At 34.4% G+C, this 19,941-nt stretch overlaps 1 protein-coding gene across 3 annotated transcripts; it reads left to right on the top strand.

The window, feature by feature from the left end:
• The first annotated feature begins 289 nt into the window (after nt 1–289).
• Nucleotides 290–7,044, top strand: LOC143556752 (protein BTR1-like). 3 transcript variants are annotated; one of them, XM_077046017.1, is made up of 9 exons: nt 290–421; nt 493–586; nt 4,509–4,744; nt 4,818–4,924; nt 5,023–5,216; nt 5,511–5,575; nt 6,363–6,458; nt 6,531–6,592; nt 6,675–7,044. In XM_077046017.1, exons 2-9 carry the CDS (start codon nt 499–501, stop codon nt 6,811–6,813), a joined length of 987 nt encoding a protein of 328 aa, XP_076902132.1. In that variant the 5' UTR covers nt 290–421; nt 493–498; the 3' UTR covers nt 6,814–7,044. The 3 variants fall into 3 exon arrangements, with proteins under 3 accessions (XP_076902132.1, XP_076902122.1, XP_076902126.1); XM_077046007.1 differs by having other exon boundaries at nt 4,506–4,744; XM_077046011.1 differs by having other exon boundaries at nt 298–421; nt 497–586; nt 4,506–4,744.
• The last annotated feature ends 12,897 nt before the right edge of the window (nt 7,045–19,941 follow it).

Genomic DNA, 19,941 nt, shown 5'->3' with positions numbered 1-19,941 from the left:
CCCAACCCAAAATTTAATTTTAGGTTGTACCATGCCATAAAGTCTCATCCCATTTACAATTGAAACAAGTCACTTTAAAAACCTTTGAAGATCCAATTTGTTTACCGTGTTAAATAGTAAGAACTAACTAGAAATTTCAGGTATTTCAGATAATTTTCAGATAGTTTGAATGTAATATTGAGATTCATATCCGAAACTCCAGATATCCGAATTTGAAAATCCATAGTTAACTTCCGGTTAAATAAACAATCATTTAAACTTAAAGAAGGAAACTGAAGTGAAGTGAATAATGTAGGTACCATTGTTGTAACTAAACAAAACTTAGCGTGAAGAAGGATAGACGGAGGAAATGGAGTTTGTTGTGGACGCAACTGCAACTGCAACTGCAACTGCAACTGCCTGAACTCAATCACTCAGTCAGGTATAATACAATACAATATTACTTTCATTCTTCATTATATTTATTAATATCTAATCTCTGTGTGTGTTTAGAAAGCTATGGGATCTCCGGATGATTCAGGCTACGCTTTGTCGAACGAAGAGACGAAATCTCCGCCTCATAAGCCAGATCTGATTCCACCGTCTGGTATTATTATTATTATTATTATTATTATTGTTTTTGTTGATTTGATATTTAACCTAATCGATCTGCTTATTTCGCGTTAACTTGATGAATCGGTAACCGTTATGTTTGTTAGGTTTTGAGGATTTGATGAGATGTAGGTTAATTAATTAGGTTTTATGTTAATGTAGAGGTGTTATTTTGAGAAAGTGTGTATAATTAAGGCATGATTTGGTGATGAATTTAAATGTTAGGTTAGATTCAATTGAACTGATTGCTTCTCAGATTCTTTTTATGTACAGGTAGTCTTGAGTTTTGGATTTGAGGATGAGTTGTTAGGTTTTTTAAACCTTTGATGATTTGATGTAGGTTAATTATGGTTTCTATTAATGTAGAGATGCTATTTGGAGAAAGTGTGTGTAATTAAGTCTTGATTTGTTGATAAAGTTAGATGTTAGGTTAGTTTAATACCTTAAATTTAAATGATTGTTTCTCAGATTTGTTTAATGTATGGGGTAGTTTTTGATTGAGTTACTGGATCAATTAGTCCATAATATTCAGAAATTTTATTTATCTGGACAAATATACGGTCAACCTGCTTAATTTTTTGTGATTGTAGAGATTTTGAGCTAAATATTGTACATTAAGTTTAGCAGCTAAAGGATACTGGATTCATTGTTCTATAAATGTAGGGATGTTATCTGAAGAAAGTGTGTGTAATTAAGGCTTGATTTGTTGATGAAATTAATTGTTAGGTTAGTTTAGTACCTTTAATTTAAGTGATTGCTTCTTGGATTGGTTTTATGTATAGGATAATTTTTGAGTTTATGATTGAATTACTTGATTAGTCAGGCCTTGATGTTCATAAATTTTATGTCTCCTGCACAAATATACAGTCAACCTGATTAATTTTTTGTGATTGTAGTTGTATATATTTTTAATATTTTATATATTTTGAGCTAAATATTATAAATTAAGTCTAACAGATAAAGGATACTGGATTGTTCTATAACTGTAGAGGTGTTATTTGAAGAAAGTGTGTGTATTTAAGGCATGATTTGTTGATGAAATTAAATGTTAGGTTAGTTTTTATTCAAGTGATTGCTTCTCAGATTTGTTTTATGTATAGGATAGTTTTTGGTGGAACTGCATAAGGTTAGTGGTGCGACGAGGAACAAGAGATTGATTATTCATGGCATTGTCATCATTACTTGTTGGAGGATTTGGCGGGCTAGGAATGAAAAGATTTTTTCGGGCAAGAACACTAAGGTGGTAGAAATGGTTGCGGATATAAAATCTTTGGGTTTTCTTTGGTACAAAAATAGATCTAAGATAGGGGTAGTGGATTGGAAAAGATGGTGTTTATTTGATGTAACGTGATTGTTGTTTTTGGTTTTTGGCTTTCGGCGTCTTTCTCCGTCTTGGTGATAGTCGTTGGTTGTGTTTGTTTTTAATGAAAGTCAATTTTCAAAAAAAAAAATAAAAAATCAGGCCTTGAACTTTATAAATTTCATGTTTCCTGCACAAATATACAGTCAACCTGATTAATTTTTTATGATTGTAGTTGTATATATTATAATATTGTATAGATTTTGTCATTTTGAGCTAAATATTATGCATTAAGTTTAGCAGCTAAAGGATACTGTATTGTTCTATAAATGTAGAAGTGTTATCTGAAGAAAGTGTGTAATACAGTCATGATTTGTTGATGAAATTAATGTTAAGTTAGTTTAAAACCTTTAATTTAAATGATTGCTTCTCAGATTTGATTTATGTATAGGATAGTTTTTGAGTTTTTGATTGAGTTACTGGATTAAATAGGCCTTGATCTGCATAAATTTTATATCTCTGGGATAAATGTACTAGTCAACCTGTTTAATTTTTTGTGATTGTAGTTGTGTATATTGTGGAGATTTTGAGTTAAATTTTACAATGAATTTAGCGGCTAAAGGATGATTGTTCTATTGTGTTATACCGGTAGTTTAAGCTATTCAGCTAATTATGCAAACCACAAATTGTTTGACAAACAAAGTTTTAAGCTTTGGTCATCCTGCAAAGTTCTTATACACAAAATTTAGGCAGGTGTATGCTATAATAGTAATATAAGATAGGTTAGGAAGTTCAAAGTTTGGCATTTGACATTGTGTTTGTTAAAATTTATTTTGAGTTTTGGATTTGAGGAGTGAGATGTTAGGGTTTGATGATTTGAAGAGATGTAGGTTAATTTGGCTTTTAATAATGTAGAGGTGTTATTTGAAGAAGAAAATGTGTGCAATTAAGTTATGATTTGTTGATGAAAATAAATGTTAAGTTACTTTTAATTCAAATGATTGTTTCTCAGATTTGTTTTATGTACACGATAGAGTTTTTGATTGAATTGCTGGATCTTCGTAAATTTCACGTCTTCTGAACATATACACAGTCAACCTGCTTAATTTTTTTGTGATTGTAGTTGTGTATATTCTCTAGATTTTGAGCCAAATATTATACATTAAGTTTAGCTGCTAAAGGATACCAGGTTGTATGTTCTGTTGTGCAATTCTAGTAATTCAAGCTACTTGGCTAATTATGCAAACCACAGATTGTTTGACAAACAAAGTTTTAAGCTTTTGTCATCCTGCAAAGTTCTTATACACAAAATTTAAGCAGGTGTATGCTACAATAGTAATATAAGATAGGTTAGGAAGTTCAAAGTTTGGTATTTGACGTTGTGTTTGTTAAAATCTGTTTTTGAGTTTTGGATTTGAGGAGTGAGATGTTAGGTTTTGATGATTTGAAGAGATGTAGGTTAATTAGGCTTTTAATAATGTAGAGGTGTTATTTGAAGAAGAAAATGTGTGCAATTAAGTTATGATTTGTTGATCAAATTAAATGTTAAGTTATTTTTAATTCAAATGATTGTTTCTCAGATTTGTTTTATGTACAGGATAGAGTTTTTGATTGAATTGCTGGATCTTCATAAATTTCACCTCTTCTGCACATATACACAGTCAACCTGCTTAATTTTTTGTGATTGTAGTTGTGTATATTCTCTAGATTTTGAGCTAAATATTATACATTAAGTTAAGCTGCTAAAGGATACTGGATTGTATGTTATATTGTGCAATGCTAGTAATACAAGCTACTTGGCTAATTATGCAAACCACAGATTGTTGACAAACAAAGTTTTAAGCTTTGGTCATCCTGCAAAGTTCTTATACACAAAATTTCAGCAGGTGTATGCGACAATAGTAATATAGGATAGGTTAGGAAGTTGAAAGTTTGGCATTTGATGAATTGATAACCGTTGTGTTTATTAAAATACACAGTTAACTTGATTAACCTTTTGTGCTTGTAGTTGTGTATATTCTATAGATTTTGAGCTTGGTAGAGTGGTAGGTTAAGCTACTTGACTAATTATACAAAGACTCAAACCACAAATTGGTTTAAAAACAAAGTTTGTGCTTTGATCGTTCTGCAAAATCATGATACTGTAATTCAGCAGGTGTCTTCTACAATGGTAATATAAGATAGATTTTGAGTTCAAATTTACATTAAATTCAGCAGCTAAAGGATACTTCATACTGGATAATACCAGTAATTTAAGCTATTCGGCTAATCATGCAAACCGCAGGCTGTTTGACAAACAAACTTTTAAGCTTTAGTCGTCCTGCAAAGTCCCTATACATAAAAATGCAGGTGTACGCTACAATAGTAATATAAGATGGGATAGGAAGTTGAAAATTTGGCATTTGTTTTTGGAGAACATAAATTTAATCGAATTCATTACGTAATAAGCATGCAAAGCAGTTAAATTTAAACATCAAATAATAGAAATTGTGGTGCAATTCATATTTTCTTTTTCTTTCGTAAATCTTTGTCTTCATGTTCAAGGTGCTTACATAACATGAGTCATCTTATCTTATTATGGGATCTGTTAGTAATAACATTTAATTTGATGTAGAAGAGACTGCAGAGATCACATATCTGAGGTTTCTTGCATCAAATGCTGAAGCTGGTTCAATCATTGGAAAGGGTGGAACGACAATTTCTGATTTCCAGTCACGATCTAATGCACGAATCCAGCTATCGCGCAATTATGAGTATTTCCCAGGAACATCTGATAGGGTTATTATGGTGTCTGGAACAATTGAAGAGGTTCTCGAGGCTGTTGAACTTATCCTGACTAAGTTGGTTAATGAGGTAATCATTGTTGAACACTTGCATCTTGCAACCTGCATTACCAAACTTACAGATTATTGTATATTGTTGTCAGTTTTATGCTGATGACGGTGAGGAGGCTGAACCAAGATCAAAAGTTAGGCTAATAGTCCCCAACAGCTCTTGTGGTGGAATCATTGGAAAGGGTGGATCCATGATAAGGTAAGATGCTGCTCACCACATTTGATGTGTGTAATGCCATGTATTTTATAAGGTTTTAGTGTTTTACAACTTCAAGTTTCCATCTTTTTGTATTACAGGTCCTTCATTGAAGAATCTGGAGCTAACATTAAGATCTCGGCTCAGGATAACGGTTATGTTGGATTAAATGATAGGTTGGTAACCGTAATTGGTACCTTACAACAGCTGGGACAAGCTATTAATCTGATGCTATTGAAATTGTCTGAAGATGGCTACTATGTGCAGTCCATTGGCCCCACATTTCCCTATGCTGGTATACTTACGTGTTACTTGTATCCGATTTTTAATTTCTTATGCTTTTGAGAGGCACCTCTGATTTGTTGCTATAGGTTGTTGAGCATAATCTTAATTATTCTCATTTCAACCTTTTCGTTCTTTTAGTTTGCCACCCCTAGTGGGTCACATTTGCCACCCCTAGGTTAAAGTTAAACGAACGAACACGAATACGCTCCATTCCTATTCGTTCGGTTTGTTTAGAAGCCTAGTTTTTTTTATGTTTAATAGTTTTTCAGTTTGCTTATTTTGTTTCCATTTGTCTGTTGTGCAGCACCTTACAATGTCCCTAATTATGGACCACCAAAGTTTCAAAACAACCGCTTTCATAACAATAAGGTTATTACATTTCTAATAACTTTGCTTTGTTTCACATTCCTCCAATCATGCATTCATGCTAATTAGGCTGTAAATGAACCGAACCGAACGAGACCTTGTTTGTGCTCGTTCGTTAAGAATTTACAGGACGAATGCACAATTCATGAGCACACAACTGAACAAATTTCTTCTTCATGTACGTTCATCAAGGAAATGAATTAGTTTGTGTTTGTTTGTTAATTTAATAAATGAACACAAACGAACCAACAAACGCAAATAAAAACAAATGAACGTAAACGGACACAGACAAATATACAGAACACAAACTAACACAAACCAAGATAATTACTAGTTTAAAAGTAGGATAATAAAGTAAAGTATTAAAAATTAAAAATATAAAAAAGTTTAAATGTTACCGACTTAAAAGTGATAATAGAAACTAAAATTATGAAAAAAAATCTTTAATGAACATGAACGAACGTAAACAAACGAAGATAAACAAACGAATGTAAATGAGTGAACGTTTATGTTCACATTGACATTACTGAATGTTCACGAAACTGAACTATTGAACCTCTCTTCATGATCGTTCATTTAATTAATCGAACAAAATTCCTTGTTCACTGAACGTACGGTTCGTTTACAGCCCTAGTGCTAATATATGGTACTTGTGACTTGTCACTAGAAGTATTAGATGGTCAAACTCTTAAAAAGTTGACCTAACAGTTATTTGGAAGCAACCATTTTATCATGTTCATCTGTATAACTAATTATTTAATCATGTATCTTGAAATTTGTTCATTTGCAGGAAGATGCGAGTAACTCGGTGACTATAGGAGTTGCAGATGAGCATATAGGGCTCGTTGTGGGCCGTGGTGGTCGGAATATCATGGAAATCAGTCAGGTAAGTAGTAGCATTACGCCAATTGAATTCATCGCATGCATTTTTTCGGCTTATTAATTTCTCTCCTTGCAGGTTAGTGGAGGCAGGATCAAGATTTCTGAAAGAGGCGATTTCATACCCGGGACGTGTGACAGGTATGCAGTATTTTTAAATAAATAATTGTATATTTTTTGATCAGATAAATAATGCAATTTTTATGGTTTCATATTTTTTTAGGAGAGTAACAATCACGGGTTCACAAAGAGCGATCCGTGTGGCTGAGGCGATGATAATGCATAAGGTTTCTTCAGCTTCGGCTCCGCCTCCGGATGTAGCTCCTGAGGATCTTCCGGTTGAGAATCTGTCGATCAACTAAAAGCGTGATAACTGGTTGTCACATTTCGTCTAGTGTTTTTATTTAATTTTATAAATCTTTATTATATCATATGTAATGGAGCAGAGAGTGAAGTGGAATTAACATACGAGCGAGCCGTCTTATAAAAATGAGTACACAGGAAGAAACATAGGTTTTTGCAAGAGGCTGTTGTAGAAGGTTTAATGTTATCGAAACTATTTATGCTATGTTATAACTTATAAGTGGATATTCTATGTTCGAGTATCATGGTCGTTATTCTTTCCTTTGAAGTTGAAAAGTTGAATATAATGCGAAGAAGAAGCATAGGTCCGTCTGTAGGTGTTTTAGAGGTGATGTTTGGTGGGACGGACAAGGTCACAAACGATTTCATGGTCTGTTTAATTTTTTCCTTTTGTTTCGTTTTTCATTTTTTTTTCTTTAATTTTTTATATGTTTAATTATATTAAAGCTCTCTAATATTCTTAGGTATATAAACCCTGTAATTTTTTATTTTTTTTTTTAATTTTGAACAAAAAGTAAGATTGTTTTGAAGAATTTTAGAGCTAATAAAAAGTTTGTATGTAAACTAAGTAGTTATTGTAATAAATAACTAAATTATGAATAATGTAAAGGTGGTGATGAAAAGAATAATGAATGAATATCTTGATAAAATTCTTAAGAGTGATAGTATCTTACTTTTTAACGACCAATTAAGTAACGCCGTGTACTCCGTACGCGGCTCTCATTGGCTAAAGGTAGCCCGAGCCGGCCACTAGTCCGGACGGACGGAGCCCCTAGCGGTCCACCTATTGAGGGATTCACCGGATAAAACCCGACCCCCACGCCCGCCAAATGACACGACAACGAGGAGCCGGTAAAACCGAGTGAGATCAGGACTCGAACCCTGACAAACCAGGGTCATCCCTCATATCTCTCATATAAATTGGTGATAGTGATGTTTGAACCCCCTATCTCTCACTTAAGAGTGATAGTATCATGCTTGAATGTTTTTTTTAACATATATTAGGGAAAGAGATCGAAAAATATTGAATCGAAAACAAGTGAGACTATAAACCGAATACCATTTTGATTTTATTGATTCGGTATTGGTACTATTAATAATCTCGAAAACAAATGGGATTATTATAAAAAAACATGAAATACGAATACTGGTACTGGTTCCGATTGTGTTCGGTTAGTAGCGGTCCAGTACAATACCGGTACTCGGTACTCAATACGAAATTCCTAATCTCTATCTCAAAGACTCAAACCGAACATCTCATTTGAATAATATAGTTGCGTATTTGCGTACTTTTCTTTATTGGAAAATATCTATATATGCAACTATGAATCTTTTAACGGTTTGTCTTACATTAATTGGTTTCACACTTTAATTATAACGGTTTGTCATTGGTCCATGAAAAGACTTGTATAACTATTCCATGGAAAAACTTGTATAACTATTCCATGGTTTTAACCCTACCAACATTTCAGGTCACTGGTTTTGAATTTTAGAAGTCACATTCTTTTGAAAACCAAAGACTTTAGGGGTTTGACTGCAGTTGACCAAACAAGAACCCTACAATCTTTCAGAATTCACACACAGTCTCCGGTCTAGCCTCTAGTGTTTTCTTTCATACGGTTCCTTCAACCCTACCCCATTTTATGTTAATTTATTTCGCCTTAATTTGTTGAAAAGTTATATAATCTTTTTCATTAGTTTAGCTATATAAGTTGACAAATCATTCCACATGATGCTCTTTATATTCTTTGCAAATAAACCCATTGAACATACTAAAAAAACCTTGGAATTTTTGGTAAATAACATTGTTTTTTTGCTGACTTTTGGAGATAAATACAAACTTATGCAATTAGTATTAATATAATTATTAAGTAATGGGTTTGTGGACATTCACAACAACCTAAGATGTGTCCAAAATAAAAATAAGATAAATGAGATTTCATGCTTAAAATTGTGTGTTTGATATGAAAATATGTTTAAGGAATTGGGTGGGAAATTGTTTTTGAGTGACCTAATGTTTTACACTAGGTTTTAGTTCGTTCGATTCTTGCATCAGAATATTATAGATATAATGGAAGATACTAGTTAAAAGTCTTACAAATGTTTTAATGGTATGTTGTAACTTGTTTTAGTTTTTTATTTGTTTGTGTGACTTTTTAGAATAATAACCAACTTTTAAAATTGTTTCAATTAAGTCATTTAAGTTAAAAAAATGTTCCAATTAAAACACTTAAACCTTCATATATTATATAAGGGTCAAACTAAACGTACCATCTGGTTGCTTGTCATACCCCCCCCCCCCCAAACACTGGCAAAACCAACTTTCACATTACCCCTCAAAATTATATAATTAACAAATTAACATAAAATTAAGGATTTCAGATTATTTTCTTACAAACTGCGTTTTTTTTATGATTTCGGGTTTAGAGTTTAGTGTTTCGAGTTTATTTTGTAAAAGATATATATATATATATATATATATATATATATATATATATATATATATATATATATATATATATATATATAGGGTGGGGTTAAAATAAGAAGTGGAGTGTGTTTAAGAAGTGTAAGAAGTAATATGGTGCGTTAGATATGTTGATCTGATGGTGGATATGAAAAGTGTGTTTATTATGCGGTGTGTTTTATTAGATTTGATAATGAAATCACACTTTCTACACTTCTTAGGAAAATCTACTTCTTATTATAACCTTGTTACACACACACACCCACACACACACACATATAAGTACGTATACACAAATTAGGATTTTAAGTTGTGATCACATGAGACGGAGCTTGAGTATGACCCGACCTTTCATCCCGGTCCTTATGTAAGACTTAGTTTAATCTACAAGACCCTAAGATGTGCCCAACATAGAACAAGTTCATTAATTTCCAACAAGTCAACGGTTAAACTGACTGTTCAATCTCAAGAGTTGAACCTACCGACACATAAATTACAGACTCTATACGTTTCTGCTACAGTAACTTACGTATGTTGACCTTACTATTAACACGGAGATTCATATCATTTCCCACATACTTTTAAATATCTTTTTTGTAATTTTTTCTGATTTTATACCTTTTTTAAGAATATAAATGATAAATGAAACATTTTTTCTTCTTTTTTTCTAACTTTTCTCTCCTTTTTTTTACTTTATTTTTTGTTTTTTTTAATGAAAAACAGTTACTCTACATTTCTTATCTCATTTAATTTGGACTAAGAGGGAATGATATTTCAAATATGGGATCATTGGATTTAAAACACCATGAAGCACATTTGCTTCTTATTAACCCACTTCTCGTTAGGCACAACACACATTCACAACTGAAAACTCATAAGACAAATAACCAATGACAAATCTTTATACCAACATACTCCCTCAAACTCACAACTGAAAACTCAAGACAAATAACCAATGACAAATCTTTATACCAACATACTCCCTCAAACTGGTGCCAAAAGTAGCCACTGTCAACGACCTATATTAGGTTGACAGTCCCTCCCTACTACTCCTGCACTCACTAAACAAATTAGTTAGAACGAGGGATCCAAGCCATTATGGTCTTGGATTGTTCAAACTCATCCACATATTATAATTCTTTCAAATAACCATCACACTTTTTATGTGTCTTGGTTACCTTACCTGCTGATCTATTTGTATTTTCATGTTTATTTACCCAGTTAAACGGTTTTTGAGTTTGAAACTAAGAATTCAAGTTGCAAAAACCCCTATTCTTGACTGTTTGATCGAAACAAATTAGGCTGACCTTTAAATTTATTATAATTTGGTGAAGCACTTCTAGGTAAGTTAAAATGTTTATAATTTGAGGACTCGGGAGTACATCTAGATTTATTTCTTTTAAAGAAAGGGGTAAACACATTATCCCTATTTACTCTTGGTTCCTCCTTTTCTTTACCATTATTACTACTAGGTGATTTAACACACTTAACATCGTCACCTAGTTTCTCTCCGTTCTTGAATGAACAGATGCTTATCACATGACCCTTGTTACGACAATGAAAACATGATCGTCTTTTGGGGAGATCGGTTTTTCACCAGCAGCTATGGCGAAGTTGCTCATCTTCGCCTGAAAAATTACGGTGAAGTTGGGAAATTTCGCCTGATTTATTAATTTCGCTGGAGAAAGGGTAGCGAACTTCGCCTCCTTTGTTTCAGCAATGTTAACTTCAGTTGACAGATCAACTATTGACTTTTCACAAAATGGAGATTCATTTTCAGGTAACTCCTCACTTGGTTTGATAGTATAGTTATCATTATAGGGAGATGGGACTTCATGAAATCCAGTCCTTCTTTGTCTTGATTTTTGCGAGCTAATCATGTGATTTAAAAATAGAGAGGTGTTTCTAAATTTTTCAATTTTCCTATTTAAGTCAAACAACTTAACTCGATAATCAGCTATTTCCTATCCTTTTCAGACAAAGTTTCAGTTTTCTCTTCTACAACCTCATAAACTAAGTCGATTACCTAAACTTTCTCACCAATGGTTGCTTTTAGAGCCATAATATCTTTCTCATACATTTTAATAGTTCTATGATACGCACTCTCATTTTATTTAACATAATGATTATATTCTTTTAGTGCTAGTATTTCACTTATTAGTTTGGTATTTTGTTCAATTAACAGATTCCTTTCGTCATACAAAGTTTCACAACAAGAACAAGAAACTTCAAAACTTACCTCAGATTGTGCATATGCCATGTAAGCTCCACCACACACATCCTTTACCATTTCAACATCTTCCTCTCTAGTCACTGTTTCATAATCACTTACTCATCTTCCTCAACATCTTTCTCACCCTAAGAAATATCTTCCTGACTCTCCACCTCTTCTACCTGAATATTCCAATCATAGAAGCCATCCCTTTGAGATACTATTGACTTATTAATAATTCCATTGCTCTCAGACTCACAATTGCTTGTACTTTGTCCCATACATTTTGATGAAGATCTCACTTCAAAGCATTTTTCAAGTAGTTCCCACATCTTCAATGAAGTACGATACTTTCTGAAATTATGAATCACTGCATCAGGTAAAGTGATAGGAACTGGTATCAATCGAAGCTTAAAATGAACAACAATGGTGGAATTGAAATATTATTTTGGAGAAGATGATGATCACAAGGATTTACAAGATAACTAACCACCTAAGTGGTTCCAGGGCTATGCCCTTCTCAATGCATAAGCATGAGCCAACAAACTAATCAATTCTATTCCCTCCCCTCCACTAGAGACTAATGCCTTATTTATAGAACTACTAATTACACTAACCCCCCCCCCCTCTATTAATAGACAATGACAATTAGAGTAGACTTAGGATATGATTCCTATCAATACCCCCCCCCCCCCTTCGAAAAAGTCTTGTCCCCAAGACTTTGATCAGAAACGGGACCCGGAATCCAGATTCGTCGTCTGGTGGCCGCGGTTGCCCATGCATGACCCAGAGATGCCACATAACTGAAAAACTCAAACACGGTCTGTTGAGAGGACGATGATACAGTGTAGCTTTTCCCCTATCAAATGGAGTGAACACCAAATTCAGAACCGTTCCAACATGAAAGTTGTGAGGCGAGCATTTCAGCGAGTCTAGATCCGGACAATCCAGTTCCAGGGCTAGTGTCAATGTCACACCGTGGCTCACCACCGTTCCTGAGTCCAACTTCTTGTGTGTATCATCCAACATAGCCCCATCAACCCTAACCGGCATCAAATTTTCAAGGCTGTTTGAGTTTTCGGCAGATCGCGAACATGATACTTTTGCCGCCAATTCTCTTTTCTTCTTCTCTAAAGTGTGGATATCAAAATTCAGATTGGCCTGCTGAATCCTTTCTTGCGGATCGAAACCAGTGAACTCAGGCAATTGCACCTTGTTCACAGCCTCAGGCAAACCCGCATGAGGAGCAACCGGACCAGATCCTGTCCCCGAACCAGAAAAACCTTCATCAGAAAGCACCGAGCCTAACGAACGTGTGTCGTGGCGATGCTCCTATGAATTCATCCAACTCAAAACCGCCTTACGGAATTCGATCGATTCCAGACGATCTGCTTCCAAAACCTTCAACGTTGCCTTAGTTTCAGCAACGTCTTGCTGTAATTGAGTGATTTGCTGGTCATGAGTATCGAGACGAGATGTTTGATTCACCATAATCGAATCTGAAATTGAAGGAATGAAATCGGATCTGAGATTGAATCTGAAATCAGATCTGAGATTGAATCTGAAATCGGATCTGAGAATGAATCTGAAATTGGATCTAAGAATGAATTCGAAATCGGATCTGAAATTGAATCGGAAATTGGATCTGAAATTGAATTGGAAATTGGATCTGAAATTGAATCGGAATCGGATCTGAGATCTGAATAAAACCCATAGCTGGAATTTGATGATTAACAGGAGAGTAGAGGTGAGGCTGGTGATGGATGGTGATTAAGGTGGGTAGAGGAGAGGGATGGCAGGTCGGACCAATGATAGGAAACGGTATCAATCGAAGCTCAAAATGAACAACAATTGTGGAATTGAAATATTATTATGGAGAAGATGATGATCACAAGGTTCTACAAGATAACTAACCACCTAAGTGGTTCCAGGGCTATGCCCTTCTCAATGCATAAGCATGAGCCAACAAACTAACCAATTCTATTCCCTCCCCTCCACTAGAGACTAATGCCTTATTTATAGAACTACTAATTACACTAAACCCCCCCCCCCCTCTATTAATAGACAATGACAATTAGAGTAGACTTAGGATATGATTCCTATCATAAAGCCTTCAAAATTACACCATGGCTTTCTCCTCTGCATCAAACATAGCCTATTCGAACTCTTCCATACTGAAATAAAATTTCACACGTGTTCTACTATCCACCTCCATTGTAGGTGGAATATACCCATCAATCATGCATCTCCATATTTTGGGATCTTGATTTTGAACAAAAGTCTGAAATTTTATTCTTCAAACCAATGTTGTAAAAGTAGGTCTACAAGGCCGAGTACTCTCCGCGTACTCGTTACAAGGTATGGTGCCGAGGGGAGTTTCTTTACCTCCGCCTAGTTACTAAAAATTGTTCAGAAGTGGTCAACATTAGCCAGAATCACATCTAATCGGTTAACTTGGTCTATTTTGACTTAAAAATACAACATAATTCATATTTTTATAATATTATAGAACAAATATCATTTTTTTAAATTAATGATTAACATTTTTTAGAATAATTTAATATTTAAAAATGTATTTCTCTTATTTATATTGATATCACTTATTTTGTTTTAAGTATTAGTAAACTTATGATAGTTGAAATATATATATTACCAAAAAATTAATTTTCTTTATATTTATCATGTCCGAGTACTATCCGAGTAATCCGAGTACTCCCTCTAAGAGGGTGGGCTGCCTAGGGACCGCCTAGCGACTTTTGCAACATTGCTTCAAACTGCATAATCTGCACCTTTTACCGGTTTTGGTGGCTTATTTGGTGTTTTAGTTTTATCATCGATTTTGAGCTCTTTATTAATGCTTGCCATTAAAGTAATTTTATACGCAGTTAGAAGGTTTCAAATGGATTTTGGTGTACCTGAAACAAAATCCAAGTCTATAGTCTCTTTAACGGCTCAAAACAGGATAACCATCTCGTCGAAACGAACATAATATTTTGGGAAAATATTGTCACCAAAATTTTCCGTGATGATTATCTATGTATTTTAAACACTCAGAAAAATTTTTGTGTAAGAAAATTTTCCAAAAATAATCTTTAATACTAGATGAGTTTCAGTTAAAGAAAAATTAAGCAAGTTCGCCTGAGCTTAACTTCACCTAGTCAACTTCGCCAAGTCAACTTCTCCTAGTCAACTTTGCCAAGTCAACTTCGCCAAGTCAACTTTGCTGGTATTACAAGTTCTCCTAACTTATAACTTCGCCTGGTTTGTGAGAAAATCCTAGCAACAACTTCACTGTGACTGCTGGAAAAAAATGTTTATTGATTTTTGGTTGTGTTTTTGAGTGTAGGGTTTTGTGGGATGTTTGGTGAGTGAAGATAGGCTATGGGATGAATATTTGAGTATTTTTTAACGTAAAACTTGTGAAAAATCTTTTGTTCAAGTCCTAATACTCGTGTGATACACCCGAACCACATAATTAAGAGCTTAACGCTCTGATACCAACTGTAGCTCCTTGGAATGAATTGATACATGATTGATACGTACTATAAGAGGTGTGGAATCCCTCTGATTAACGCTAACAAAATGTAAACAAGTAAAACAAGAACAGTTTACTTTAAACGATTCTTTTATTGATTGTAAACTAATTCTACAAACAATACTAGAATTAAAACTCACGGACACACAGCTTGTCTATCCCTCTGGATGGCTGAATAAGGCTGGAAGTGTATGGAATGTCTCTCTCTAAACCTAAACCGAACATGTCTCTATATACTAGAAAAGTTCACCCGACCATTAGAGACGAACTTAACAACTTCTCTTGTTAAGTTCGCTGCCATTCCAAGCCCGTTTACGTAACATTCAAACACAAACATATTACAGACTCAATTACAAACATAAAAAAATCTATTAAGTTGTTGGCACATAAAATATGCACCAATACTTGGTAACTATTATGTCATATTTTCCCTTTTCTGAAAGGTATTTTACTATATTACTTCTCGAAAATAATATGGTTAAATAGATCATATATATTAAATTTGATGCATTCCAAGCATTTGAACTAAGAAATTAATCTGGTAAACTGTAACATCTTAAAATTTCTAAAAATAATATTTAAATATATTATTTATTTATGACGGAAAAGTTTACTCAAGTTAGTAGAAATATAATAAAATAATAAGAATGAAAGGTTAAATAGGCTAATTAGATGGAATTAAATATGGACCAAAAAGGAAAGATGGGCCTAAGGTCCATGAGCTTAAGGAAGTATAAATACCCCTTAAACCCTAATCCTTTTCATTTCCATCCATCTCTAAACCATAGCCTACACCTTCAAAAACACACACTTAAGCTAAACACTCTCTACTCTAATATATTCAACGATCCAAGACCAACCGAAGGTAAAAATTCATTTATTCCAGCTAACCCACCATAGTAGAACCTGATACCCCAGCCCTGTGATGCCGTATGAGCCGTTTGGATTTAGATCTAGCTTTATTCGGGTGTTTAATCAACCAAAAATGAGCGTAAGGACCACCTTAGCTCCGATATGGACACCCCAGAGCTACCTAGACCATAAATGATAAAACCTCGATCAAACATGGTGGTTAACTGTGGCTGACGGTGCCGAAATCGAAGAAAAACCCCAAAAATGCGTATATAAGAGCGGAACAGAACTTATACGGCATATAAGTATATGCGCCGTATATGTTTAGCTATGTGTATGTATATCCGCGCATATGTATAGCAGCGTGTATGTATATTTGTATATGTATAGCAGCGTGTATGTATATCCGTATATGTATAGCAGCGTGTATGTATATGGCGTATATGAATATGTAACAACGTGTATGTATGCCCGTATATGTATATGGCGTATATGTATATGTAACAACGTGCATGTATGCCTGTATATGTGTATGGTGTATATGTAGTGACGTGTATTTATGCACGTATATGTATTCATGTGTGCCGTATATGTATGGACGCATATGCGTGACTTATACGCTGGGTCAACTTATACGCGGGAATAACTTATACGCCCGACAGGACTTATGCGCTAGATTGAATTTACAAAATAAACGAAAGATAAACGGCGTATACGTACGTAAACAATAGACAAGGTCTTATATGATATATGAAATAAAGAATAAGTAATTAATAACAAAAGGTAACGTTTAAAATGAAGATATGATTTGATTAAATAATTGAACTTCGGTTTTCTAATGAGGTTTTAGTAAAGACTTATTAAACCCAGCCAGAGGCTCTGCCCCTTGGACCCCACTAGGGGTTGCCGCCCCTAGAACCCCGCTGCCAGGGGTGCTGCCCCCGGACCCCCGTAGCTAGGGGTTACAATAACCTAGGAATATGATATAATTAGGAGTAGTTAGTGATGCTTGCTAATTGATACACAGTTAGCTGTGCAAAGCTTAGGAAGGTTATAACAGTAAACTCAGAGAAGAATCGTCTACAGGTGAGTTTCTAGCCCCATTTTCTTATTATGTTTTCGGGGTTGTGTGCATACTCGTTGTGATTAGTTAATACACTTACCTTAAGTGGTAAGTGTATGCCTTATATGATTTATGTATGAATGGATGCTTGACGGTGCGTGAACGATCTTCGGATATTGCACGTACCGACAGGTGATAGTTTGAAGATGTGATTGTCTATATATGATGTATGGATGATGGATGATATTTGTATGTTATGTATGAAAGTTATAAATAAATATACAAGAATTATAAGGTACAGAAGAAAGGATCGGACCCTACTAATATCCGAGGCAGAAAGGGACCGAGCCCTAATAATACTCGAGGAAGAAGGGACCAGACCCTACTAATATTTGAGGCGAAAAAGGGACCGAGTCCTAATAATACTCGAGGCAATAGGGCATAATGCTCTTTAAAACGTATAAGTATGTAAAGTATGTATAAATGTAAAGTACGAAAGAAAGAAAGAAAGAAGTTATATAATTACGTATGTATGAAAGAAAAATAAGCAGGTTAAGTATACAACATGTATCTTCGAATGTGTATGTGAACGTATTGTATATTACCTTATTAACTAGAACTCACTCAGCGTAGCTGACTTTTAGTATGCACACATGTAAATAGACTGAAGCAGCTAGCCTGAGGGAGACACATGGCAGGACTGAGGAGGCTGACATATGAAGACTCGTCATGATGTTTAAATAAGATACTTTTATGTTATGTTTTTAAAGACAAGGTTGAATGTTTTGTAATAAATGTTTGAAGTTTATTTATTTCCGCGAAATTTTTTAATAAATCTGATATTTAAAACTATGTTTATGAGTAAATCCAACGTCAATGTAGGGCACCGGTAACAACGCCTTACATAAACTAAATGAAATCTACAAGTACGTTTAAGTGTTTTTAAAGGATAAAAACATGAACCAAAGGGTTCATGTTCCAGGCATAATAAATTTATACTGATGTGAAGTGTTTTATCTAACTAGACTGTATGTTATATGTTACTTTTTTGTGTTTAATGATGCATGGACAATAAATTTGAGTTAACAATTAACACATGTGGATACTAAAGGGACTAGTTCTGGATAAAAGGTGAACTTAATTACGTGTTACCCAAATTTGAAGGAAAGACACATTTGGTTCCCACAGGGGAGGATCTAGTGTTAGGCTAGGAGGAGCGTAGGCATCGACTCAAATATTTAGTATATGTTATAAACTTCTAGTATATTAAACACAACGACCAATATTTCCCATCCTTTTTATTTTTAGTGCCCCAAACCTAACCTTTTGAATTAACTTTTCAAGCCTAATTTTTATTTTTTTTTTAAAATAACAATTAAGCTCACATTGCTAATTGTCAAACCACATCATAAATTAAAATTTTGGAATGTGCAAGTTATACAGGAGTGAGAGATGAAAATGCTTCACATCTGATCAGGTATATGTCGTTCAGATTTTTTTTGTGATTTCGGTTTCTTGTTTTTATTTTGAAATACGAGTGATGTGCTGGAAGTAGTTAAATAATTATTAACTAAATTACGTTAACCTAGAGACTAAGTAATAATTCTAGACTCTTAAAACTCGACTAAATTTGTGACATCCCACATCGGTTTAGAAGAACTAAGCCTTCTTTATAAGAAGGTGGATACCTTCCCCATCATAACGCGTTTTGGGCGCTTAATGGTAGTGGATGAGAGGAGAATTCCCCAGTTAAGCGTGCTCAGGTGGGAGTAGTATGAGGATGGGTGACCACCTGGGCAACCAAAAGCAAATCCGTGAGGCGATGGTGGTACGTCCCGGCCAAAGCGGACAATATTATGGTGCGGTGGTAGTTGGGCTATTTCAGTTGGTATTAGAGCCAGGGCTGGACCGGTGGTGCCAGGTCCCGCGAGGACGCTGGACCCCTAAGAGGGGTGGATTGTGACATCCCGCATCGGTTGGGAAGGAGAACTAAGCCTTCTTTATAAGGAGGTGGATACCTTCCCCATCATAACGCGTTTTGGGCGCTTAATGGTAGTGGATGAGAGGAGAATTCCACAGTTAAGCGTGCTCAGGTGGGAGTAGTATGAGGATGGGTGACCACCTGGGCAACCAAAAGCAAATCCGTGAGGCGAAGGTGGTACGTCTCGGCCAAAGAGGACAATATTATGGTGCGGTGGTAGCTGGACTGTTTCAAAAACTACAGACCGACAAGTGAAACGATTGACTCTGGTAAAACTAAGTAAGTTCGAATACCGAACCCGCGAGACTCTTTTAATTACGTAAATTAACTAATTAGACTCAATTGACCGATACAACTATCTATTTATTAAAAAAGGGGGTGGGGTTAAATTAATTGATATAAACTAATAAAAATAACTAATTAAGAAAAGACAAGAAATAAAACATAAGACAATTTAACTTGACTGACTCAGATGATAAAGAAAACCACATAAGCTAGAATTCCCATAAGTTGCAGTTATCAATTAATTGGAAAATACTTGTTATAAAACTGAGATCGTCAAATAGACACTCAACAGAAAACCCGAATAGGACCCCTGACCCTTCACAAGAAGACACCTATGGGTTTTTAATAAGTTTTAACACACACCAGGTTATATATTAAATTCCCTTACGATTATTTGATTAATTATGAACGAGTATCTTTATAACGAAATCCTACCTTACAGCGCGGAAATCAAAGGTAGTTTAATAAACTTACTTGACTCGCTAGACAATGTTAATTAATCAAACCTAGACGGACTCCTTATGAAGAATTAAATCTAGCAATCTTAATCAACAAAGATCTAACAATAACCCATCACATTACAATTTTTTAGGTTAGCATCACACTTTTATTTGTTTGACTAATAATATTATTCTTATGGTTTTATTGCAAATCAACCACAATCTAGTCAAGAACACAGAGTAAATGAGATAACAAAATCCTATTATATGATAAACAATCACCAAGTATAAT

Source organism: Bidens hawaiensis, unplaced genomic scaffold (assembly GCF_021521415.1).
Source record: "Bidens hawaiensis isolate Kalapana, Puna unplaced genomic scaffold, B.hawaiensis_p1.1 tig00001035_1, whole genome shotgun sequence".
In the NCBI taxonomy this organism is placed as follows: Eukaryota; Viridiplantae; Streptophyta; class Magnoliopsida; order Asterales; family Asteraceae; genus Bidens; species Bidens hawaiensis.
The sequence above is the reverse complement of the archived record's forward strand: the minus strand, read 5'-3'. Positions and strand labels throughout refer to the sequence as shown.